At 37.1% G+C, this 26,578-nt stretch overlaps 1 protein-coding gene and 1 long non-coding RNA gene across 6 annotated transcripts in view; one reads left to right on the top strand and one right to left on the bottom strand.

Annotated features, from left to right (window-relative positions):
* LOC131491947 (uncharacterized) overlaps positions 1-26,578 on the bottom strand; it is a 127,279-nt gene that overhangs the window by 29,751 nt on the left and 70,950 nt on the right. The window lies entirely within an intron of this gene.
* The window catches only part of ERCC6L2 (ERCC excision repair 6 like 2), a 143,632-nt gene continuing 135,670 nt past the window's right edge, over positions 18,617-26,578 (top strand). For 2 of the 5 annotated variants that reach the window (XM_058695491.1, XM_058695490.1), the window contains exons 1-2: positions 18,621-19,136; positions 22,885-23,309. In XM_058695491.1, coding sequence (XP_058551474.1) covers positions 19,091-19,136; positions 22,885-23,309 — 471 coding nt within the window. In that variant the 5' untranslated portion in view covers positions 18,621-19,090. Of the gene's footprint in view, positions 19,137-22,884; positions 23,310-26,578 lie in introns of all 5 variants that reach the window. The other 3 variants (XM_058695492.1, XM_058695487.1, XM_058695486.1) reach the window with 3 other exon arrangements.

The following is a 26,578-nucleotide window of genomic DNA, read 5'->3' as shown; positions in this document are numbered from 1 at the left end:
AACAGCCACAAGAGGCATTATTGTGACAACAATGTTAAATGCAAGAAGATCTTAAGAAAATGCTTTAAATGATGGTATTATTGCAGGCTGTTAGACATTGAGAATCTGTAAAAATAAACTATATAAATAACTAACAGAAGAAAAAGAAAAAGAAAGCCCATGTTTTTCTGCAGAAATTGAATAAATTATTGAAATTTAAGAAAGTGCTAACAGTCTTGAAAATATGAATTCTTTGGGTTTTGCATTTCTACTGTGCAAAGGTGGTATGGAGTATTTCAACCAGTCTGTCAAATAATCTATGCATAAATTGGAAAGAGTAGTTCGCCTGAAAGAGCTGCTTTATATTAACAAAAATAGTGTCCAGTTTAAAAATAAACTCATTTAACTTTTACATGCTTTTCATATTTCCCTGTTTTAATTAGTTCCTTTAGTTAACTTCTTATTAACCAAACACTGTCATTTCCCAGCTTATGCCATCTCATTCAAATATATTGATAAATATAGAGCAATGTGATAAAATGATACTTACTAAGGAAGCACAATATTATATTTGCTTTCAAAATAAACTCCTATTCATGTCTGTACATCCTGTAATGACCACAGAATTCCCTTTTACCATTGTTTCATGGTTCCTAAGGTATCACTCCCTTTAGAAACATATTTGAAAAGTAAAACTTTGGCAACCATCTTTATAAAGTACACAGGCATACTGTTAAAAATGTGAGTGTTAACATTTTAAACCATGTACAGATTCTCTTTTGAAACCGTTGCCTTGTTGAAAGAATTTAAGCAATGAATGTCCAGGTAAAGTCATCAATGATGAGGTAATGTGGTCTAAAATAACTTGGGAAAAGGTTATCTTTTACAGAAATCACATAGAATTTTATTTTTTAAATACTTTTAATGTTTTATTTATTTTTGAGAAAGACACAGAGAGACAGAGCATGAACAGGAGAGGGGCAGACAGAGGGAGACACAGAAACTGAAACAGGCTCCAGGCTCCAGGCTCCAAGCTGTCAGCACAGAGCCCGACACCGGACTCAAACTCATGAACTGCGAAATCATGACTTGAGCCAAAGTCAGATGCTTAACCGACCGAGCCACCCAGGCACCCCAAGAATCACATAAAATTTTAGACGTGAAATGGACCTTACAAATCATGTACTCTGAAATCTTTTTCAATTGTAAAAATTTTATAATTTTTAATGTACCCCAGTATTTAATGTTTCTATCCTGTTTAATGAAAATAAATCTACATTTTTTGCATTATCTAGATGTTATTCAAAATATTTTAACTGGAATCTTTTGGGAAAAAAGATTCTATTATAAATATGTAATGGATTTTTTGAGTTTACTTAATTCCTTGGGAAAATACATCTTCATTAGTATTTTCCTAGTTGGGCAAAAAGTCTTTCTATGGTACTTATATCAGCTAATTTTCTATGCTGCCACACTTCTAGGTAAATGAGTGAAGGGAGATAGTCCAAGTATTATTTTTCAATATTTTATCTGAAATTACATTCAATTTTTAATTTAGTTTTTAAAAGTTAGTTTTGGCATTTTAAAATGTCATGTGATTAAGCCTGTATTTGATGTATTTAGTTAAAGCAATATTAACTATTGATTTACATTTTAATTTTAAGCAATCTATCTCATTCCTATAATGCTAACTTAAATTTGAGTAGCATGTTCTTGCATAGTTACAAGTAGGGTTTTATGCTGATTGTTTTCATAAGTTAATTATATATGATACAGACCTTTTATAAACACTTCTATGTTCCTAACTCTTTTATTTGGCTGTGCTTAAATTAAAATATACTAAAATATTTACTGAAATAAAAATATGCTAAAAGAAATATTTCAAACACAACCATATATGTGTCATTAACATGCAATATTTGACCTATAAACAATAAAACAGAGTCACATAAACATATACGCATGTCTAGTAAGGTAACTGTTTTTTATGTAGTCCCTACACATGGTATTATTATATCACTTCCTTCATCATTCTACTGCTTTACCACTCATTTGGTATTTGATAGCTGTGCTGGGCTTACTAGAAATTTTGAGCATGTGAAAAAGAATCTTGGGTCAGTGTTTTGTTTCTTTTCTTTCTCTCTAAATTTAAACCTTTCTAAAAATTTTCAAGTTTTGCATATTACATTTGGTTTTTCATTTACTTGCAATTTAACTTTGTGTGTGGCATTAGATAAAAATTCAACTCCATTTCTCTTCCCTGTGAAAAATCAATTGTTCCAATATTGAAGTCATTTATTGAACAGTTCCTCCCTTCCTTTGATATTTTATCAAAATCATCTTGATTATTCTTGGCATGTTACACTTCCCCTTTACAGTCCCCTGACAAGGGGAAAAACTTTGCAGTAATTCAAAAGGGAATTGCATTAGAAGAAAGCTAAAATTTTTATCATATTAAAATTTCATGCCATAGCATATCTCTCCTTTTGGAGACTTCCAATAAAATTTTATTATTCCCCCTACAAGTATGTCGCATGCAGTCTTAAAGATAATTATTAGCTATTCTCATATATTTGTGGTTGCTACCATAAATAGTATCTTTTAAATATTTTATGTTTTAACTTGTATTGCTGGTGTATAGGAATGCAGTTGGTTTTCATAAGCTGCACTTGCACCCACAAACCTTGTTGAATTCTCTTATTCTAAAAATGTATCTGTATATTCTCTTGTTTTTCGTGTAAATGTTCATATTGTTTGTAAGTAATAGTAGTTTTTCTTTTTCTTATTGTGGTGAAATACATGTAACATAAAATTTACCATCTTAAACATTTCTAAGTGTACCATTCAGTGGTATTCAATACATGCATATTGTTGTGCATCCATAATCACCATGCATCCCCATAACGCTTGTCATCTTATAATACTGAAACTCTGTACCTAATAAACTATAACTCCACACCCTTGCCTCCCCCCAGCCCATGGAAACCACTATTCCACTTTCTGTCTTTATGATTTTGACTACACTAAATACCTCATATTAGTGGAATCATACAATATTTGATTTCTTGTAACTGGCTTATATCACTCAGCACAATGTCCTCAAGTTTCATCAGTGTTGTAGCATGTTGCATAATTTCCTTCTTTTTTAAAGTGGAGTAATATTCCATTGTATGCATATAACACATTTTGCTTATCCATTTGTTGATCAATGGACACTTGGGTTGCTTCCACATTTAGCTATTGTCCATAACACCTACAAACATGGGTGTAAAAATGTCTCTTTGAGACCCTGTTCTCAATTCTTTGGGGTATATTCCCAGAAATAGAATTGCTGGATCACATGGCAATTCTATTTTTAATTTTTAAAAAATTAACTAATTAATTTAATTTTTTGTAGTTTTGATTTGTATTTCCCTAATGATTAAAGATTTTAAGCATCTTGTCATGTGCTTATTGGCCATTTGTATATCTTCTTTGGAGAAATAACTATTCAACCTTTTGTCCTTTTTAAATCAGATTGGTTTTTGGGCGCCTGGGTGGCTCAGTCAGTTAAGGGTCTGACTTCAGCTCAGGTCACGATCTCACACTCTGTGAGTTCAAGCCCCACGTTGGGCTCTGTGCTATACAACTCAGAGCCTGGGGCCTGCTTCAGATTCTGTGTCTCCCTCTCTCTCTGCCCTCTGCTCATGCTCTTTCTCTCTCACTCTCAAAAATGAATAAATGTTTAAAAAAATTTTAATAAGGTTGGTTTTTGTTTATGACTTTCAGAAGTTCATAAAGAACTTCGGGATATTAATCTTAATATTCTGGATATTAATCTCTTGTCAGATATATGATTTGCACACATTTTCTTACATTCTTTGGGTTGTATTTTTACCCTGTGAATAGTTTTTTGATGCACAAAATTTTTATCAAGTCCAATTTGTCTGTTTTTTCTTCTGTTACTTGTGCTTTTAGTGTTATATCCAAGAAATCAGGAAGAAATCCAATGTTGTGAAGATTTTATTCTATTTTCTTCTAAGAGTCTTATTAAGTATTAAGTCTTATAGTTAGGTCCTGGGTCCATTTTGAGTGGATTTTTGTATATGGTGTTAGGTAAGGGTTCAACTTCATTTTTTGCATAGTTTTCCCGGTACCACTTGTTGAAAAGACTCCTTTTTCCATTGAATAGTTTCGGCATCCTTGTTTAAAATCATTTGGCCATGTATGTGAGGGTTCCTTTATGAGCTTTCTGTTCTACTCCACTGATGTCTCATTTTGCCAGTAACACTGTTTTGATTATTGTAGCTTTGTAGTAAGTTTTGATATCAGGAAGTGTGAGCCTCTCTGGCTTTGTTCTTCTCTTTCAAGATTTTTTTTTTTTTTTTGGTGTTATGGGTACCCTGAAATTCCATATGAATTTTGGGATGGATTTTCTATTTCTGCAAATAAAAAAGTTGATATTTTGATAAGGATTACATTGAATCTGTATATCACCTTGGGTACTACTGACATCTTAACAGTATTAAGTCTTCTAATCCATGAACATAAGCAGTGTTTCCATTTATTTGCCTTCTTTAATTTCTTTCAGAAATGTTTTGTAGTTTTCAGTGTACAGTCTTTCATCTCCTTTGTTAATTCTTAAGTATTTATTCTTTCTGATGGTATTATAAATAGAAATCTTTAGTAATTTACTTTCTAGATTGTTCATGTGTATAGAACGCAACTGATTTTTGTGTATTACTTTGCATCCTGCTACTTTGCTGAATTCATTTATTAGTCTTAACAGCTGTTTTCTGTGGTGTGTTTAGGAGAATGTCATCTGCAAACATAATTTTACTTCTTCCTTTCCCATTTGGATTTCTTTTATTTCTTTTTCTTGCCTAATTGCTCTGGTTAAAACTTCCAGTACTATGTTGAATGGAAATGGTGAGAGTCAGCGTACTTGCCTTGTTCCTGATAGAGGAAAAACATTCAGTCTTTCACCATTGAGTACAATGTTATGTCAGGATTTTCCATGAATGGGTTTTAGTATGTTGAAGTAGTTTCCTTCTATCCCTAGTTTGTTGAGTGTTCTTTTTAATCATGAAAGGCTGTTGAATTTTGTCAAATGCTTTTTCTGCATCAATTGAGATGATCATGTGGTTTTTCCTTCATGTTGTTCATATGGAGTATTACATTGATCAAATATTATGTGTTGAATCATCCTTGCATTCCAGGAGTAAATTCCACTTAGTCATGGTGTATAATCCTTTTAATATGCTCCTGAATCCTGTTTGCTAGTATTTTGTTGAGGATTTCTGCACCAATGTTCATAGGGATTTGGCCTTTAGTTTTCTTTTCTCATAGTGAGTTTTTCTGGCTTTGATATTACAGTTATGCTGGGTCCATAAAGTTAGGACATGTTCCGTCCTATTCAATTTTTTAGAAAAATTTGAGACAAATTGGCATTAGTTCTTTAAATGTTTGGTAGAATTCACCAATGAAGCCATAAAGTCCACGACTTTCCTCTGCTGGGAGATTTTAATTACTGATTCAATCTTCTTACTGGTTATAGTTCTATTCAGATTTTCTATTTCTTCATGATTTAGTCTTTGTAATTTTTTATTTTTTTATGTTTTTTATTTACATTTGAGAGAGAGAGAGAGCGCGGGCGCGCGCGCGCGCGCGTGCGCGCATGAGTGGGGGAGGGGAAGAGAGAGAGGGAGATACAGAATCCAAAGCAGCCTCCAGGCTCTGAGTTGTCAGCGCAGAACCTGATGTGGGACTCAAACCCCAAACCCGGAAGATCATGACCTGAGTCAAAGTTGGCACTTAACCGGCTGAGCCACCCAGGAGCCCCTATCCTTTTTTAAAAAAAAATTATTTATTTATTTTGAGAGAAAAGGAGGGGGGGGCAGAGAGAGAGGGAGAGAGAAAATCCCAAGTAGGCTCAGTACTGTCAGCACAGAGCCCACAGAGCCCGACACAGGGCTCGATCCCAGGAACCATGAGATCATGACCTGAGCTGATATCAAGAGTCAGATGCTTAACTGACTGACCCACCCAGGTACCTCTCTTCATGATTCAGTCTTGGCAAGTTTTTTGTTTCTAGGAAGTTGTTCATTTCATCTAGGTTATCCAATTTTTTGGCATACATATCATACACAGTACTCTCTTATAATCTTTCCCCACTTTCATTTCTGATTTTACTAAATTGAGTTTTCTTTTTTTTAGTTCATCTAGCTAATAGTTTGTCAATTTTATTGGTCTTTTTGAAGAACCCATTTTTTTGTTTTCATTGATTTTCTCTACTGTTTATCTATTTTCTATTTCATGTACCTCCACTCTAATTTTTATTTCCTTCCTTTGTTAGCTTTGGATTTTGTTTGTTCTATTTCTAGTTCTTTAAGTTGTAAAGTTAAAGTTGTTGATTTGAGATTTCTTCTTTTTTAATGTAAGAATTTATAGTTATAAATTTCCTATAGCACTGGTTTTGCTGCATTCCATACATTTTGGTACATTGGGGTTTTGTTTTTATTATTCTCTAAGGATTTTCTAATTTCCCTTATTATTTCTTCTTTGATCCATTAGTTGTTCAAAAGTGTATTATTTAATTTCCATCATTTCGTGAATTTTCCAGTTTTATTTTTGTTATCAATTCTAACTTCATTCCATTTTAGTCAAAGAAGATACTTTATATTATATTTTGTATGATATCTATCTTTTTAATCTATTGAGAATTTGTGGCCTAACATATTGTCTATCCTGGAAAATGTTCCATGTGCACCTGAGAAGAATGTATATGCTGTTGTTTTGGGGCAGAATATTCTTTGTGTCTATCTAGTTGATTTGTTGTGTTAAGTCCTTACTTACCTTTTGTCTGGTTGTTCTGTCCATTATTGTGAATGGAGTATTGAAGTTTTTGTTCCTCAGCCTCAGTAATTTCCATTGTCCTATCTTCAAGTCTACTTATTCTTCTGGCTGCTCAAATCTGCTTTTGAATTCTTCTAGTGAGTTTCTCATTTTAGTTATTGTACTTTTCAGCTCCAGAATTTCTTTTTTTATTTTGTTTAGGTTTTCTATCTCTTTGATTTCTAATTTCTTCCCACATCATTTTCTTGACTTTCTCCAAACCTTCCTATAGTTCTTTTAGCATCTTTAAGATGGTGTTTAAAAAGTTTTTATCTTATATATCTCCCATTAGTGCTTTTTTGAGGACAGTCACTGCACATTTATTTTTTTCTTTTGAAGGGGCCATATTTTCCAGTTTCTCTTTCTGTCTTGTGATCTTTTTGGTTGAATGTTGGACATTTAAATCTAATAATGTAGTAACTCTGGAAACCAGATTCTTACCTTCTCCAAGATTTGCCGTCTTTTATTGCTTTTGTTTTTGTTTTTTGTGGGCTGTCTCTGTGCTGAGGATCAACCTGAGGTGTAAATAATGTATTCTCAGGTCTCTTCTGAGCCTTTCCCTGGGCATGTGTGGTCAGTCTCTAATGTATACAGTTGTTTTTGGATGTTTTACTCTTTAATGTCTGGCTTCTGAAAGAGAAAAAGGCCAAAAAATGAAGCAGGGAAAAAAGGGTGGCTAGCCCTTTAAATCCTATCACTTCAACCAGATAAGGAGGGGCTTGCAAAAATGGGGGTAGATGCAATGAAGGTTGCTTCCTCTTTATACTTCTGTGATTGGAAGCGATAATCAGCAATCAGATCCGAGATATCCAACAGTCAGAGGACAGAGTCCTTTAAGTCCACCCTAGTTCTCACAGCTTTGTGCAAACTGTGTGAGGAACACATGCACAACTACCTGTTAGCGGCTGGGGGAGGTGGATAGATTGCTGCTACTGTGCTAAGATCTGAAATTGTCGAAAATTAACCACAGTTACCTGTCCAAGTCTTCCCCTGGAAGTTGCAAGCCTTCAACAAACTCTGGAGTTCCAAAATAGTTACAACAGGCAGATTCTTCCAGCTCAATTACTGCCTAAGTGGAGAGACAGATTCCTGGTGCTTCCTACTCCACCATCTACCCAGAATCCTCTCCTGAATAATAGCAGTTTCGATTTTTCCTTTCTAATATCTATAATTTATATTTAGCTTTCTTTTATTATTGAAATGACTTGGACCAATGTTAAACAGATGTGGAAATAACTGGTAATCGTGTGTTCATGGTTTTAAAAGGATCGTGTATACCATTAAGCATAGTGTTTCCTACAGATTTGGAATAGACACCTTTATTAAGTTAAAGAAGTTTACTTCTATTGCTATCTTGCTAATATTTGTTTGAATATTATAAAATGATTTTCCCATCTACTGAGATGATCTTAGAATTTTTCTCCTTTAATCTGCTAATCAATTACACTATTAGATTTTCCAATTTGAAACTATACTTGAAATCCTCAGATAAACTTAACTTGGTCATGATGCATTATTATTATTGTTGTTGTTGTTATTCAGCGTTAGATATTTCGCTTAGAATTTTTGAGGAGCGCCTGGGTAGCTTAGTTGGTTAAGCCACGGATTTCAGTTCAGGTCATGATCTCACAGTTCATGGGTTGGAGCCCTGCGTTTGTGCTCTGTGCTGACAGCTCAGAGCCTGAAGCCTGCTTCAGATTCCGTATCTGTATTTCCCTCTCTCTCTCTCTCTCTCTCTGCCCCTTCTCGCGTGCTCTCTCTCTCAAAAATAAACATTAAAAAAATTTTTTTAAAAAGAGTTTTTACATCAGTAATCATAACTACAGTTGGCCTTGTAATTTTCATTTGTCATATAGTCCTTATTAGATTTTGTTGTCAAGATTTCACTAAGTTAATAAAATAAGTTGGGAAGCTTTTCATCTATTCTCCGGAAGAGTTTAATAATACTGAATTTATCTATTTCCTTGAATATTTAGTAGAAGAATTTGCCTATGTAGCCATGTGGATTTGGTCTTTCCTTAGAGGGGCATTTTTAATTGCTGACTCAAGTTATTTAACAGTTATAGTTTCATTCAGGGCCTCTTTTTATTTTTTGATATATTTTTAAGGAAATATACGTTTAAAAATTTGGCATGAAAAATACTCCCATATTTTTCTAATCTTTGAATTGTCTTTAGTTTTGCCCTATTTTTCATTCGTAATGTTTATTTGTGTTTTTTCTTTTTCCTGATGCATTTCACCAGTGGTTTGCCTAGTTTTTTATTCTTTTAGAAGTCAGCCTTTGGGGGCGCCTGGGTGGCTTGGTCGGTTAAGCGTCCGACTTCAGCTCAGGTCATGATCTCACGGTCCAGTCCGTGAGTTCAAGCCCCGCGTCGGGCTCTGTGCTGACAGCTCAGAGCCTGGAGCCTGTTTCGGATTCTGTGTCTCCCTCTCTCTCTGCCCCTCCCCTGTTCATGCTCTGTCTCTCTCTGTCTCAAAAATAAATCAACGTTAAAAAAAATTAAAAAAAAAAAAAAGTTAGTCTTTGGCTTTATTATCACTATTGTATTTTTTATTATTCTTTCATTAATTTCTTTTCTTTATTTTTCTTCTATTTTCTTTAGGACTAGTTGTTCTTTTGTAACTTATGTTTTAGGTATAGATCATTCAGCTTTTCTTCTTTCTCAGTATAAGCATTTTCTTACTTCCTAAGTACTAATTTCCTACTAGCTTTGATGTGTGGTATTTCTTTTATTCAGTCCTAATGGATGTTGAAACAGCAGGGCCCATGAGATGAAATTAGAATAGAAATTCGTTTATTTGCTGTTCAAACCCACTTTGAGAGCTAGTTTTTCTCCATACCCTTGAAAGAAAATTAGGAAAAACCACAGAGTCTTCTTGGTATCTCTCAATAAAAAATTGTGTGGTTAGTTTCAGCCACTAGACAAACAGAAAGCCTCAGTTTAGCAGTTAAGTCGACTGTGATATTAAAATTAAGATTTCTACACTCATTCAAACCTAAATGTCTTCCTCTACCAGAGCTCATATCTGCTTCAGATGAGTTGTGTGCCGTGAAAAAAGTGGGGATGACTGCTTGTTTCATAAGAATTATGCCTCTGCCTTCTGCCCCTACTTACTAAGCTGCTTCTGACTTTTTCAGGATTGATCCTGGGAAAAGGAGATAAAGTAAGGAACAGCAAAGGTCTTACTTAACTGCCATGAAATTGCATAGGCTCTCCTTAAACATCTTCCTCTCACAGGATGCTTTTCTCTGTTCTTCAGTCACTGCTTTACCCCTAGGCACAGGCTATCCAGGGCCCCAAATAGGGTCATCTTGAAGTCTCTGCTGGCTTCCTCTCACCCAAGACCTACCACTGCTCCAGGGGAAATGTGTATCTTTTTGTCATCTTTTGTAAGGTGGCCCCCCAATGCCTCAACTTTTCTTATTCAACTTCAGGGCAGTTAGCCAACCACAGTACTTGTCCTTCAGATTTCTAAGGTTTGAGGCAAATGCCCCCCCCCCCCCATGTCCCACAAATTCCAGGGGATGCATATTAAACTTTGCAAGTGATTCCTCTGAATCCCCTTTTGTTTTTCTTGAAGTGTGGGACTTAGTACTGCAATAGCCTTATCAATCTCTTTCTCTAATCTCCCATTCCCTTCTTCCAATTCTTCTCATCCAACCCTTTTGTATTGTCAATGTAGATGAGGAGTTAGGATCATAAAATCTATGTTGGTGAATTTCTTTGGAAATATTATATGGAAGACTATCTTACATTAATATGTGGGGTTTGTCTTAGTATGGCTTCATCTGAAAGAGCCTAAAAACATGTTTTAAATTCTGCTGTACAATTATTTTCTAATTTCCACGATGATTTTTTTCTTTGACCTCTAAGTTATTTAGAAGTGTTTTTAAATTTCCAAATATATAACCTTAAAAAAATATTTTTTAAATGTTGACTCATAACAATTCATGGGATCAGAGAATGTGATCTGTGTGAAGCAGATTGCTGGAAAGCTGTTGAGACTTGCTTGATGACACATTCATGGTCAATTTTTATGTGTGTTCCCTATGTGCTTGTGAAGATGTTTATTCTCTAACAGTAGAATGGAATATTCTATATATGTCTATTAGATGAAGACTGTTAATTGTGTGGCTTGATTCTACTTTTCTTCTTAGTTTTCAATTATTGTGAATAATATTAAAAATTCCTACCATGTTTGTGGATTTATCAATTACCCCTTGAAATTCTGACAACTTTCATATATTTGGGACTGTTAAGAGATGATGATACATCGAAAACTTTTTACCTCTTTGGCAAACTAAGATTTTTATCATTTATGTGGTTAATTTCTTTATATTTAATGCATTTTACATTAAAGCTTGCTTTATCTGATATTAATATTCTTAGCTACTTTAACTCTTTTTTCTCTACTATTTCTCTATTATATCTGGTTTACTTTACTTTCAACCTTGCCTTTATTTTGTTAAGTGTATATCTTATAAGTGACATGTAGCTGGATTTAGTTTTTATCCAATCTGAGTGTCACTTTTACCAAAAATTTTAACCTGTTTAAGACATTATTACTTTACTGAAATACAAGAATTGTTCCTATTTTGTGCTATTAATTGTGCTTTTGCTTTTTTCCCTCCTTTCCTGCCTTGTATTGGATTAATTGAACTTTATTACCCACATTTTTATTATGTATAAGGAATACGTAAGAACTTATGTATACATAAGAATATTATGTATAAGGAATACATAAGAACTTATGTATTCCTTTACTATTCCATTACATATACTCTGATAACGTGAATACTCCGGTCAGTAAAATTGATCAATATCTCTTCTCTTTATCTCAACATCTTAAAGTCTTCCACTGTTATCATATTTTTAAGTTATATCTGTCCAGTGTTTTAATTTTCCTTTATTTTTTATATATCCAAATCACATCATCAGTTATAGTTTTATACAGTCAATGGTTATTTGTTCATTTTGTTAGGCTTAATCATTCTTACATTTCAGATTTTTTTTTTTAGTTCAAAATCCTTAAAAAAGGCCTGTAGTGAGAGTCCATAGGTGTTTTGTTTTGTCTGAAAATATTCTTGTTTTGCTCATTATGATTAGGCTGACTATAAAATTCTAGGTTGATAGTTATTTTCTTTTCACTTTGAAGTTACTATCCCAGTGTCTTCTGGCTTTCTTGTTACTATTAACTGCTATCAGTTAACTGTTATCAAACTGTCATTCTATTTTAGATAGGTAATGTCTTTTCTAATGGCTGCTTCCAAGATTCTTTGTTGCTTCTGTAATTTTACTACAATGTTCTAACTACTGATATTTTTCTTTGTATTGCACTTAATTCATTATTCCTGACTGATTCTGAATTTTCAACTATCATTTCTTTCAATATTTTTTCCTCTCAGCCTTTCTATTCATTACTTGTGAAAATTCAATTCTAGCCTGCGTTTCTCTTAACTTTTCTTTTGTATTTTCCATCGATGTGACTTTCTACTCTGCATTTGGAGTCATTTCTTTAGATATTTCAGTTCATGAATTCTCTATTAGGGTGTGTTTAATCTGCTGTTTAATTTACCATAGAGTTTGAAATATCAATAATAAAATTTTCATTTCCAGAAGCTCTGGCTCTTTTAACAAATCTATTTGCTGTTTTCTGACAGTGTCTTTTTTTTCTTTCTCATGTTTTCAGTTCCACTTCCAAAAATATCAGTAAATATTTTAATCACACATACACAAAAACACTTGTATCTAATACTTCTGTTAACTGAACTTACTAAGAGTCTATTTCTGTTGCATGTTTTCCTTCCTGGCTTTTGTTCATGGTGGCTTGTTTTGTGCATGTTTTGCAGTTTGGGGATTGTAAATTGTTTGGGATTTATCTCTGAGAACTTTGAGGGACATTTATTTATTTATTTATTTAAGCTTATTCATTTATTTTAAGAGAGAGAGAGCAAGCAGGGGATAGGAAGATAAACAGGGAGAGAGAGTCCTAAGCAGGCTCCATGCTGTCAGCACAGAGCTGGACACGGGTCTTGATCTCATGAATGGTGAAATCTTGACCTGAGTCGAGATCAAGAGTCAGATGCTCAACTGACTGAGCCACCCAGGCGCCCTGAGAAATCTTTGTTTTAACAAATCTTTGTTTTCCTTTAGAGAGCATGAGCTTGCTTCTTTTTACCAGTCTGGATGCAATTAACCTGGCACTACATTATTACCTTGGCTTGGAGTTTCCTAGATCATACAGGTTATATGAATTCAAATCCTAAATCCATTTGAGGGCACGGCGGTGGTTTCAAAATATCAAAGGAAATTCACACACACGCACACCCTGTTGGAAGAGCTGATGCCAAGACAGACAAGTCGCTTTTCTTCATCTTCCCCCATTTCTGCTGTCCAGATTTTCTTCTACCCAGTATTTCGCTGACAGAGTGGCCTTTCAGGGCGTCTGATTTCAAATGAGGGTCTCAGTTACAATTTGCGACCTTGTAAGAGGTTAAGATCATGTCTTCTGTCCCCATAGGACAAATAAAACTCAGACCTTTTCTGTAACTGAGATGGGCAAATGCCTCCAGGACAGCAGTGGCATAAGTGTCAGCTTAAAAAGCTGGTTTCCAGGGGTGCCTGGGTGGCTTGGTGGGTTGAGCATCAGACTTTAGCTCAGGTAAGGATCTCACAGTTTGTGAGTTTGAGCCCCACGTTGGGCTCTGTGCTGACAGCTCAGAGCCTGGAGCCTGTTTCAGATTCTATGTCTCCCTCTCTCTGCCCCTTCCCCGCTCATGCTCTGTCTCTCAAAAATGAATAAACGTTAAAAATTAAAAAAAAAAAAGCTGGTTTTCAGTTTCCTCCTTATTTTTGGCCTCTGAGTATTCTACATTTTTTTTCTGCTCAGCCAGCAATGCATTTTGAGTATTTTTATAAAAGTATTTCAACCTGCAGGTCTTGGTGTTTTGTTACAGGATTTTTAGGCTTATTATATGACATGAGATATGAAATATTATAGGAAACAAACTCAAAAGTTTTAACTTTTCAAATCTAAAAATATCTTCTGTGAAATAATATTTATATACACCTATCATATTGGAATGAGAATGAGGAATCATGTTCTAGTCCTGACTTTGCTATTTGCAACCTTGGGGAAAATATGCTAATGTTTCTCAAACTATCTTATTATCTTTAAACATTTTCTTTTTTTAAGATTTTTTTTTTAAATAATCTCTACATGCAACATGGGGCTCAAACTCATGACCCCAAGATCTAGAGTAGCATGCTTTTCCAACTGAGCCAGCCAGGTGCCCTTCAAATTACCTTACTATCTTCAAATTAGAACATTGGATCAAGGGATCTCTGAGATTTCCTCAAGTTTTAATGTTAAATGAGTCAATGAAGTAAAAACGGCATTGGTGAAGACTCAAGATGTAACAATACTCATTATATTCCTAGTACTGCCATTTACTACGTATCTTTCACTACACTTGGTCAAGTCTTAAATTGTCCTTCTGTTGACCCAGGTCTTTAGTTGTTTGTTTGTTTTTTTTTTCAATTGCAATTACCACCCCCCACCCCCGCCACACACACACACACACACACACACACACACACAATTTACCTTCTTAATCATTTTTAAGTTTACAGTTCAGTAATGTTAGGTATATTAATACTGTTGAATAACGTTGACTTTGAAACTTCAGGGTGTAGATCATTTATTGGTAAAGAACATATCTATTTCTACCATGCCTAGATGAGTAAGAACAAGAAATTACTCATCTCTTCTCCCTTTCTTTCCCTTGATACAGTGGCTGGAACATTATATCAAGGGAGAAATGCTACAACTTAAAATCATCTAACTAAGAATTTCTTATTCAAAGTTTTCATATTGCTATGGCCTGAATGTTGGTGTCCCCTCAAAATTCATATGCTGAAATCCTAATGCCCAATGTGATGTCGCACACATATGTGGAGTATTCATGAATAGGATTAGTGCCCTTAAAAAAAGAGATACCAGAGTTCTCTGGCCCCTTCCACCAGATGAAGATATACCAAGAAGTTGCCAGCTATGAACCAGGAAAAGGGGCCTCACCAGAACACAACCATGCTCCCTCATGCCTTCATCTTGGATTTCCCAGCCTCCAGAACTGTGAGAAATAAATTCTTGTTGTTTATCAGATATCCAGTCTGTGGTATTGTTACAGCAGCACAAATGGACTGAAACACCTATTTTTTTCTTGAGCCCTTCTGATTAATTAACTCACAATTTTGGAGGTTTATGAACCACATATAGATATATGTTCGACTTTTGCAGTGTAAGCATAAAGAAAGACTTTTTGGTAAAATATTAGAAGGTTTAATCACCTTTCTCAAGGGCCTCTTTGATATCTAAGTAATATTCTTTTTAAATGTCTTTGTTATTGTCATCTGTGCTGCTTCTCTTTTTGTTGTTTTTGTTTTTGTTTTTTAATATTTATTTCTGAGACAGAGAGAGACTGAGCGTGAGTGGGGGAGGGGCAGAGAGAAAGGGAGACACAGAATCAGAAGCAGGCTCCAGGCTCGGAGCTGTCAGCACAGAGCCCGTCGTGGGGCTCGAACCCACAGACCACGAGATCATGACCTGAGCTGAAGTTGGGCACTCAACCAACTGAGCCACCCAGGCACTCCCTCTTTTTGTTTTAATAGGCTTAATTTTGCTAGATCCTTGTTTATTTTTTATATTGGCTTCAGGAATTCCCAAGTATTTCCCAAGACTTTGAATTTCACTTTGCAGTGATTAGTATTACAGTGTTAGGTGTTTATAACATCAGCACCTAGACAAGGATGTCATTGCAATGGCCTCAGACAACAGCCATTGTTACCTGGGAGAAGGGATGTTTAAGGATATCTAATTTTGTGAAGCATCTAATTCACTAAAACATATTTAAAAAAATTTTTTTTCTTTTTGATGTTTATTTATTTTTGAGAGAGACAGAGACAGAATGCGAGTGGGTTGGGGCAGAGAGAGAGGGAGGCACAGAATCTGAAGCAGGCTGCAGGCTCTGAGCTGTCAGCACAAAGCCTGACGCGGGGCTCCAACTCATGAGCTGTGAGATCATGACCTGAGCTGAAGTCGGACGCTCAACCGACTGAGCCACCCAGGCGCCCCATTAAAACATATTTTTATGTCATGATTTTTTCTGCTTCACTATGCATTACAAACATGGTGGTGAGGTTAAAAACTAAATACTCAGAAACTGAAGACCCCTCTTCCTTTGTTAGTCACAAGAGTATTCCTTCAACCAGATGATCTCTGTCATTAAAATAAAAATTTAGGGGTGCCTGAGTGGCTCAGTGGGTTGAGCATCTGACTTTGGCTTAGGTCATGATCTCACCATTCATGAGTTTGAGCTTCATATTAAGCTCTGAGCTGACTCAGAGCCTGGAGCCTGCTTTGGATTCTGTACCTCCCTCTCTCTCTGCCCCTACCCCACTCACACTCTCTCTGTCTCTATCAAAAATAAATAAATATTAATACTTTTAAAAAATAATAAATAAAATAAAAATTCTGGGGCACCTGGATGGCTCAGTCAGTTAAGCGTCTGACTCTTGATCTCAGCTTAGGTCTTGACCTCAGAGCTGTGAGTTTAGGCCCTGCACTGGGCTCCATGCTGCATGTGGAGCCTACTTAAAAAAATAAATAAATAAAAAATAAAAAATTTACTTCTGGTTTTGTCTTACCACTTGATTTTTAAAGATCAAGATCTTAAATTAGTAGACTTCTGGAAGAGTAAGTATTACACAACTAGTTATTTCAGTGGGGGAAAACATCAAACTTCTCTGGTAGTTGTAAAAAGAAAAAGTAAGCTTGGTTGAAATTTCCAATTGCCATTGATTTTAGAAACAATTTTGAAAAGAGTTTAAGTATAACAGATGTATTTCATCAGTTCCAAGAAGCAAATTTTTTTCCTATGTTTAAAAATTTCTAGGGAGCACCTGGGTGGCTCAGTTGGTTAAGCATCTGACTTCAGTTTAGGTCATGATCTCACAGCTTGTGGGTTCGAACCCTGCATTGGGCTCTGTGCTGACAGCTCAGAGCCTGGAACCTGCTTTGGATTCTGTGTCTCCCTCTGTCTCTGCCCCTCCCCTGCTCACATTCTGTCTCTCTCTCCCTCAAAAATAAACACTAAAAAAATTTAAAAAAAGATTTCCAGTATCAGGATGCATGTTAAAAATTAAGACTTACAATTTATATAAAAAGCAGTTTTTCTTTTTTTTGGCTGTACCTAAATAATATGCCTTACAGTCCATGGTGTTTGAAATTAGAATGTAGTCTAAAATTCTAATCTAATAGATTAGAATAAATCTAATAGCTATACTACTAAAATATTAAAATTAGCCAAAATATTAAAATGAAGCAATGCTTATGCAGAATCATGCAACGTTCAAGAGGATGCATTCCATCAATAACATTAATAGCAATCCACACATTCCTTCCTATGACCAAGTACTTGCTATCATAGGTGAGGACACTGAAGCAATGAGGTTAAATGACATAACCTCTCCAGATGTGTGAGGGCAAACATCTCACACACAGTGGATGAATTAGATGTTTTTCTTAGATATAAGGTTTCTGCCTATTGGTAAACAGAAACAAGTGCTATTCTAGATGAAGGGTTTTATGAAAACATACTAATTATTTGTATCTCTCAAAGAATAGTTATCTATTGCGGAGCAAACAGCCATATAGCTTTCCTCATTTAGACCCTTTGGTAGGCAGAATAATGAGCCCCCCAAAATGTTCACATCCTAATCTTGGAACCCATGAATATATTACTTTACCTGGCAAAGGAATTTGTGATGTAATTGAGGGTACAGTCCTTCAAATGGGAAGATTATCCTGGATTATTCCGGTAGCCCCAATCTTGTAAGAGCTCTTAGGATCAAAGTATTTTACCCAGGATGTGACTATGGAAGGGTCAGAGAGGTGCAACAGCTCTGGCTTTGAAGATAGAAGGCAGGTGGCAGGAATGTCTAGAAAGGCAAGGAAAGGGATTCTGCTGGAGAGCCTCCAAGAAAGATGCAATCCAGCTGATTCCTCGATTTTAGCCTCAAGACACCCCAGTTAGACTTCTGACTTACCGAAGTATACCATAATAAATTTGTCCCTAATCCTTCTGGGCTGTTTTAAGCCACTAAAATTTGTGGTATAAATAAGCCGTATCCCCTAACTTGTGAGTAGCGTGCTGCTCTGATGATGCTTTTACAAACACAGCCTGGAAAGTCGACCTCGTGTTTTTCCATAATGTGTCACACAAACCACTATAACTAGACAGTACACGTAAAAACACTTTACCTTTTCATAGTATTTTTTAACCTTTGTCTTCTACTTATGGCATGTGTTGCTGGTTTTGCACTCAGGTTACTTAGGACTGTATTTTATTTACTGTGTGACCCAAGAAAACGCGCTGAATGTACTCAGCCTCCCGTGGGTGCCGTGAAGCGTCAGCATCCGGGTGGATGATCCACCCGGCTGAGACAGCACTCCAGGAGGGAATCACTCGCCACCTCAGGTTCCAAGGCGTGTGCATACACGGGGAAGCACCAAACATAAACCAGCAGGCCACGATCGCGGAGCTGGTCTCCCGCTATAGGTCTGCCCTTAAAAGACCACGGTAGGTGTTTGCCCACCTTTGTCTTCCGGCTTCCTTGTATCCCGCAAGCTCCGCGCAGGGAAGGAAAGCCATATTAAACTTCGCGATAATTGCAACTGTCTCGAACCTTTCACCGGCTTCCCGGAGCAAAGATGGCAGGCAGATTGCTCCGCCCTGTGAACCAAGATTTTGTTATCGCGAGATCCCAATGACAGTTCAGGAGCCTGATCTCGCGGGATTTTCCGATTTAGGATTGGAAATTGCTGGGGAAAGTAGAGACAGGGAGGGCCAACTGTGAGAGGGAGGGTGAGGGGTCCACTTGCTGGCTTGCTGTTCCCCCCTACCCCCCCTGGCCGAATTCGAGACGACTAGGTGAGCGCCGCCTTGCCAGCCTCCACAGCGCCCTCCGGCTCTGCCGCTGCCTCGGACGACGCCATCCCTTCTCTCTAGGGCCCCACCTGTGCTCCCTTTTGTCCCGCAGCGTCCTGCAGCACTTCAGGGGGGCGATGTACGGAGGGCTGCAGGAAGTGGTCTTCCCGCCTGCCGCCTCCTCGGGGTCCTCGGCCGCCTGTTGGGTGTTATACGCAACCAGGCCGCCCAGCCCCTCCCCTTGGTCAGATGGATGCCTCTGCCCCCAAGCCTCGCGCGGAAGCCGCCGGCAAAGGTACAACAAGCTCCGAGCTCACCTCTCCGCCCAGACGCCTGTCTTTATTGCGCCGGGTTGGACCCATTCCTGCCAGTTCTCTTGGGGTTGGGGTTTTACCCGTGGCTCTTCTGAGTGGCTCCTGGAGCCTGGGACCAGATCTTTGGGACTTGGTGTTGAGAACCTGGACTCTGGAGTCAGACTGGATCTAGTGCTGGCTCTGACAGTTGCTGAGAAACTTTGGGCAGTTTCCTCATCTGTAAAATTGAGATCATTGCTGAGTTCTTGTGATTACTAAATAAGATGGTGTATGCAAAGCACTTAACGTGACCCAGCTCTGGCCCATAGTAAGCACTCAGTAAATATATGGTATGTTTATTCTTTATCCTTGTATGCCCCACTTCTTAGCGAATGGTAGAAATTTGTAACGTAGGTGAGTAAAGGTTGAGATACCCAGTTCACTTTATTTCACAAAGAGCTTAATATATGATGTACTGAGTCAGGGCCTTACGGTCAACCTTTAATGGGCCATCAAGAGAGAGTTTAAAGAGGGTGTGGTTATCTGCCACAGGTCAAAAGGGATGCCTTCTTGCCCCCCCCCCCAGATTAATAGCTTTCATTATTAAAAGTGATACAGTAAAAGCTATCAGATACTGAATGCTGTGCCCAGCAATATGCTGATTGTTTATCTACATGCTTTCCTTTGAGGAAGATATCGATCTAATTAAATAGATGAAGAATTCAGAGCTGAAGTTTAGAGGTTTATACAACAAGCCTCAGCTCTGAATGCTGGGAATTGATGACGCTATAACTCAGGGATCACAAATATAAGTGCACATAGAAGCCTGGCAGATGAACTAAGTAATGAAGCTGCTGAATGGAGCTTGTAGGGACTGGGATGCTCATCTCTCAGTTAAAAGGGGCAGGGACCATTCAGTTCCAGGGACTTGTTCGTCCATGTGTGAATGGTACTGGTGGTAGCTACAGGGTTAGATTGCTTGGTTCAAATCCAGGATCTGCCAGCTTTTAGCTGTGTAACCATTGGCAAGCTGGTTAGCCTTTATCTGTTTCACCATTTGTAAGATGAAACTAACAATATTACTTACATGAACTAATGAAAGGGTGGTGGTGAGGCTTAAATGAACTACTGCATCTAAAGCACATGCCTGGCACACATCAGTCTTCACATGTCAGCTATATGTATTTGTTAATTCTATAAGTATTTGAGATTCAAACATTGTCCTAGGTGCCCAGGATATAGCAGTGAACAAAGTTAAGTCCTTGCTCTAGGGAACGAAGTTGAGATAAACAACAAACATTTCATATTTTTCTCTGAAAATGGAATTAAGCAGGGTAAAGTAAGAGTGGTGGCGAATGTTATGTTAGGTTCAGTGGTCAGAAAAAGCACCTCTTAGGAGATGTCATTTGAGCAGAGACCTGAATGAAGTGAATGAGTCAGTCATTTGGGTATTTTGGGAGAGTGCAGGTGGAAGGTACAGAAAGAATGCTCTGGGGCCCTGAGGTGGGAGCATGCTTGCCATGGTTGAGGAACAGCGAGGAGGCCAGTTTGGAATGAAGGACAGGAGGAAACGAAGTTAAAGATGACTCTCCAATCCAACAGGAAATCCTCCCAGTTTAAACTATTTGTTTTAGAGTTTGATACAGAGAGATTCCAGCCTTCCCTCAAACTAGCCAGGCACATTTGTTTGTGTTTTCTGTCCCTGCTTTTGTGTTACAAGGGTAGGAGACAGTATAGTCTGCAAAACTAAAATAACAAATAGCTAAAATTTGACTCTTTACAGAAAAAGTTTGCCAACAATTGTTTTAGAGAGGTGGTAGCATGATGAAGGAAAGTGATATATTTTGAGGTAGAACCAGCAGGACTTTCTGAGGCGGTGAGTGTAGGTAGTAATATAAAAAGAGGAATAAGGACTGGCTGAATGTTATCTACCATGACAAGTTGGCTAGGTGATGATGCCATTTAACGAGATTAGGAAAGACTAGTTCTGAGTAAGGTTTAATCATTATTTTTGACATTGCTTTTTTTCATTTTATACCTATTGTGTGGTACAGTATTTGGCAGATAATTGATGTTAAAACATACGTTGAATAGTACACACATTAATGACTTAAGCCTAAAAATTAGAAAGCATTTTCTGGATAGGCAAACAAATCATGTGAAACAGAAATGTGTTAAGAATTGCTATAGGGGTTAATAGAGGTTTGAAGGCTCAAATAGTACTGTTATAAAAATAGAGCCCACAGATCTGTCTGTTAGCCCTCTACGGTGGATCCAGGTTTTAGTTTCACGTTAAACTACGTTTTTAGAATTGTGTGACAATTTTCAAATTGTTTGGATCCAAAGATCAGAGTAGGAGAACAGATTTTTCTTGGTGTACTTCTGATATATAAAACAACCTTACCAAAGTTGGTAGGAATAATGACTTTACTTTTGAGGAACAATCGATGAGGAATAGCTTAGTGAGCTATTCATGCTTAAGACGGTATAGATATACAAGTCATATTATAATCATGAATGTCATAAAAACCTAACAAGAAATCATTGGAAAGACCCTAAGAAACTACCAATAATCATCTGATTTCAATAAGAAATATTTGAGAGGGGTACTTGGGTGGCTCAGTCAGTTAAGCATCCAACTCCTTGATCTCAGCTCAGGTCTTAATTCTGCAGTTAAGATCATAAATTCAAGCCTGGCATTAGGCTCCACATTGGGTGTGAGGCCTACTTAAAAAAAAAAAAAAAATTCCTATTATTCATGCACTTGTAGCCATATAATTCCTCTGGAGTTCTTGTTATAAGAAATTCCATTTAGAAAATTATTTTTACTTTATTTCCTCTATTAATATCTTTTAAGTATACTAGCTGTATGCTCTAAAGATATTCCCCTCCCTAGTCATAGTGCTGTATTTTCTGAATAGAAAATAAAACAGAAAGCTGTACAATTAAGGATGGGATAAATACACATATAGAAAGGGGTCAGAATTTTCAAACAGTAATAGAATCTTAGCAGAAAGAGATCTTAGAATTCATCTCTTTTTTAAGAACTGGAACCCTTCAAAACCTAGAAGGGAAAAAAGCTGTGACAAAGCTGGCACACATAACTTTGTAGTTGAACTGGAGATTCCCTTGGTTAGTTGTATACAATTTCAAGCAATGGTTTAGAAGCAGCAGTATTGACGAGAAGAAGAAACAGCTGTCTCCAGAGAAAGGCGATGGGATAACTAAAAAAGCAGACACGAGAATCACAAAAGTATTGCTGTCTAGAGGATTTTAGCTTACTCATTATCAAGCCCCGTTTACTATTAGTCTATCATATCATGAATAATATACATAATGTTCATGAATCATCATGAATATCTCAGTCAGTGGTTCTCAACCATGGCTGTGAATCAGAATCACCCTTTGAATTCAACAATATCTGCCAAAGTAATAAAACCAGATGCCCATGGTCCATATCCGCTAAACCACTGTGGTTTAGTGTTTAAGCATGTTTGAGGAGATTATGACACACAGCCAGGGTGAGAACAACTGGAAATAAATTATATACCCTTTATTCTGATTTTTATAGGAGAATATCTGATAATATATTTTAGGAAGATATCTATATGTGTTATAACTTATCTTGTTTCAGTAATTTGGAAAGGGTATTTGTGTGAGTTACATTTTTTTTCCTCATAGCAGTGGTTAAATGGGGGGTTACTTTATAAGTTAGATTTGGAAATTTTATTTTCTTCTGTATTATTACAGACATATGGCATCCAGGAGAAAGATGTCTTGCCCCTTCTCCAGATAATGAGACACTTTGTGAAGCAAGCATAAAATCTGTCACAGTGGATGAAAATGGGAAATCATTTGCAATCATCTTATATTCAGATTTTCAAGAAAGGAAAGTACCTCTTAAAAGAATTCATGAAGTAAAATCTGTTAAAGATTGCTCCAGGAATTTTATATTTGATGATGAAGATTTGGAAAAACCTTATTTCCCAGACCGAAAATTTCCATCATCTGCCGTTGCTTTTCCATTATCTGAAGATGGAGACTCTATTCCTTATACTATTAACAGGTATTTGAGAGACTACCAAAGGGAAGGAGCCCAGTTTCTCTATGCACACTTCATCCAAGGAAAAGGATGTATTCTTGGTGATGACATGGGACTTGGGAAAACAGTACAGGTATTTTTTAAAATTACTTTATAATTAAAATTCATTAAAGTCATTTTATTTTGTCCATGAGTAGATACCATATACAATTCTTTATTTGTACTCCCAAATCTTATAATAGCTATTTTGTGTGTGCCTATGTTTCTCACACACTGGACAGGAAAGTTCTCAAAGTTAGGATGGTGTTTAGTCATTATTTTATCCTCAGTACTTATTTAGTATCTATGAAATACATTATTGAAAATAATGATTTGGGTATAACTTGACTTGATTTTACCTTTGGTAATAGTGGTACTAAGATATCAGTTATATTTAAAATAATTGAACTTTTTTAGCAATACTGTATGGAAAGAAGGTATTCTGACATTTGTTAAAGTTACTAGCATAATTGAGTTGATTTTCTGCAGGACTTTTATGTATATTGTTTAGAGTTTATCATATCAGAAGTTTCTTGATCTGGGATCCCTGGACCACTAGGAGTTCTATTGGTGGACTTCAGAGAGGCTTCCTATTTCCCCATAATATGTGCCAGAATTTGTAAACTTCTATACTTTTCTTTTTTTTAATTAAAAAAATTTTTTTTGTTTTTTTTTTTAATGTTTGTTCATTTTTGAGAGACAGAGAGACAGAGCAGGAGCAGGGGAGGGGCAGAGAGAGAGGGAGACACAGAATCCGAAGCAGCTCCAGACTCTGAGCTGTCAGCACAGAGTCTGACCTGGGGCCTGAACTCACGAGCCATGAGATCATGACCTGAGCTGAAGTTGGATGCCCAACTGACTGAGCCACCCAGGCACCCCTCTTTTATTATTTTTTTTAAGTTCATTTATTTTTTTTTGAGAGAGGGTGTGAACACGGAAAGGGCAGAGAGAGGATCTCAAGCAGTCTCCGTGCTGCCAGCGTGGAGCCCCACACGGGGCTCAAACTCACAAGCCATGACATGACCTGAGCCAAAACCAAGAGTCAGACGCTCAACTGACTGAGCCCCCCAGGCGCCCCTACTGATGTACTTTTCTTCAGAGGGGATATATGCTAGTTATCTATTGCTGTGTAACAAGTTACTCCAAAATTTAGCAGCGTACAGCAGTACACATTGATCATTACTTTCTGTGGGTCAGGAATTCAGGTATAGGTTAGCTGGGTCCTCTGGCTCCACCTCTCAGAAGGCAGCAGTCACCTCAAGGTTGGATTAGGGAGGATTCCCTTCCTGGCCACATGGTTGTTGGCAGGATTCGATTCACTGTGAGCTATTTATTGGTGAAGGCTTCCCTTGGTTCCTTACTACATGGGCCTCTTTATAGAGTTTCTTATAACATGGCAGCATGCTTCATCAGGGAGAGCTAGAGGGTAAGAGAGAGCACTAGTAAGACAGAAGTTGTGGTCTTTTGTAACCTAATCACACAAGAGATAGCCCTTCACTTTTGCCAAATTTGCTTTTTTATTTTTTATTTTATTTTTTTAACGTTTATTTATTTTTGAGAGAGACAGAGATAGAATGTGAGTGGGTTAGGGGCAGAGAGAGAGGAAGACACAGAATCCGAAGCAGGCCCCAAGCTCTGAGCTGTCAGCACAGAGCCTGACGCGGGGCTCGAACTCACAAGCTGTGAGATCGTGACCTGAGTTGAAGTCGGTCGCTCAACCCACTGAGCCATCCAGGCGCCCCTGCTTCTTTATTTTTTTATGTGTATTTATTTTTGAGAGAATGCAAGAGCGGGTGCACATGTAAGTAGGGGAGAGGCAGGGGAGAGCATCCCAAGCAGCCCCAACTTGGGGCTAGATCTCAAGAACCATGAGATCATGACCTGAGCTGAAATCAAGAGTCAGGCACTTAACCTACTGAGCTACCCAGGAACCCTGCCATATTTGCTTCTTTAGAAGCAAGTGCTAAATTCAGCTCTTACTCAAGGGGGGAGATTAACAAGGCTGTGGATACCAACAGTTGGGGATTATTGGGAGCCCTGTCAGAAGCTGCTTTTCACAAAGGTTTGTGATCCAAAAAGATTAGAGTTCTGAAGCTAGACTTTATACTATACAATCACTCTGGATTTTCAGGGTTGTTTGCCTCGTTTGTGATTAAATCCTTCCATGTTTCCTTCCTTACAATTGAATTTAAGCTATTTTATTCTTCATGACACTTCCATTCTTAGTGGAACTCAAAGGTAAGTGAACAACTAATTTTAACATTTAAAAATAGTCTAATACAATTATGTATAAAGCTCTGATGTAAAAAGTTAGAGTAAAATTAAGTCCTTCAATAATTGTAGTGTATTACCATTAGCCATACTGTTTGTCCCTTTCAGCCCAGGAAATGCATACAGTTCTAGGCTTGCACATTGAAGGTGCTAAATAATTGCTTGTGGAATAAGCAAATTTACTTTCTCAGGAGAATAGGTGGCAAGAATAAAGAAAGGAGCCTTTAGGAAACTGTCATGTGTGACCAGGGTATATAGATGAATACCAGGGGAAAATAAATGATAAAGTCCCTCTGTGACTATCTTTACATATACTTTATTGTTTTTGCCCATGGTGGAAAGTCCTTTCCAGCATTTCTTTGACTACCCATTGCCTGAGTATCTGCAAAATCAGAAACACGAGTGTGCTACAAAAAGTGACTGTTTTGGCGACTATCTGGGAATCTCCTCCCACTAAAACTACTAAATACAATTCAAATTCTTTTGCATGTTTTAAGCTCAAATTTGGCTTTCATCTCTGAAGTCCATGTTATAAAGCAATTCCCCTTATTTTATGATATATATTTTAAAAGTGATTTTACTGTACAGTTTTCTGTTACTCGATACACCAAAATCATTGCAAGGCTTTGAATTGTGTTACAAATGTGCTGTGAAAAGCTTGAGGGCTTATCTTCTGAAGATTAAGACATAGTTTCTATACTAGTTTTGATACTTCGCTGGATTTTTTTATCCTTGGAGAATAACATCTCTGGTTATTATTCTTGTTGCTCAGGTAATAATTTCTGCATAAATAGGGGTGCCTGGGTGGCTCAGTCGGTTAAGGTCATGATCTCACGGTTCATGGGTTTGAGCCCCATGTCAGCCTCTGTGCTGACAACTTAGAGTCTGGAGCCTGCTTCAGATTCTGTGTCTCCTTCTCTCTCTCTGCCCCTTCCCTGTTTTTCCTCTGTCTCTCAAAAGTAAATAAGTGTTGAAAAAAGTTAAGAAAAAATTTCTGCATAAATAGGTGATTTGGGAGATTCATTTAAGATGGAGTTTCTATAGATACAGTGAGTAAACCAGTTGAAGAAATGTTAACGGTAGTTCATAAGT

The sequence above is a fragment of the Neofelis nebulosa genome, chromosome 12 (assembly GCF_028018385.1).
Source record: "Neofelis nebulosa isolate mNeoNeb1 chromosome 12, mNeoNeb1.pri, whole genome shotgun sequence".
Lineage (NCBI taxonomy): Eukaryota > Metazoa > Chordata > Mammalia > Carnivora > Felidae > Neofelis > Neofelis nebulosa.
The sequence above is the reverse complement of the archived record's forward strand: the minus strand, read 5'-3'. Positions and strand labels throughout refer to the sequence as shown.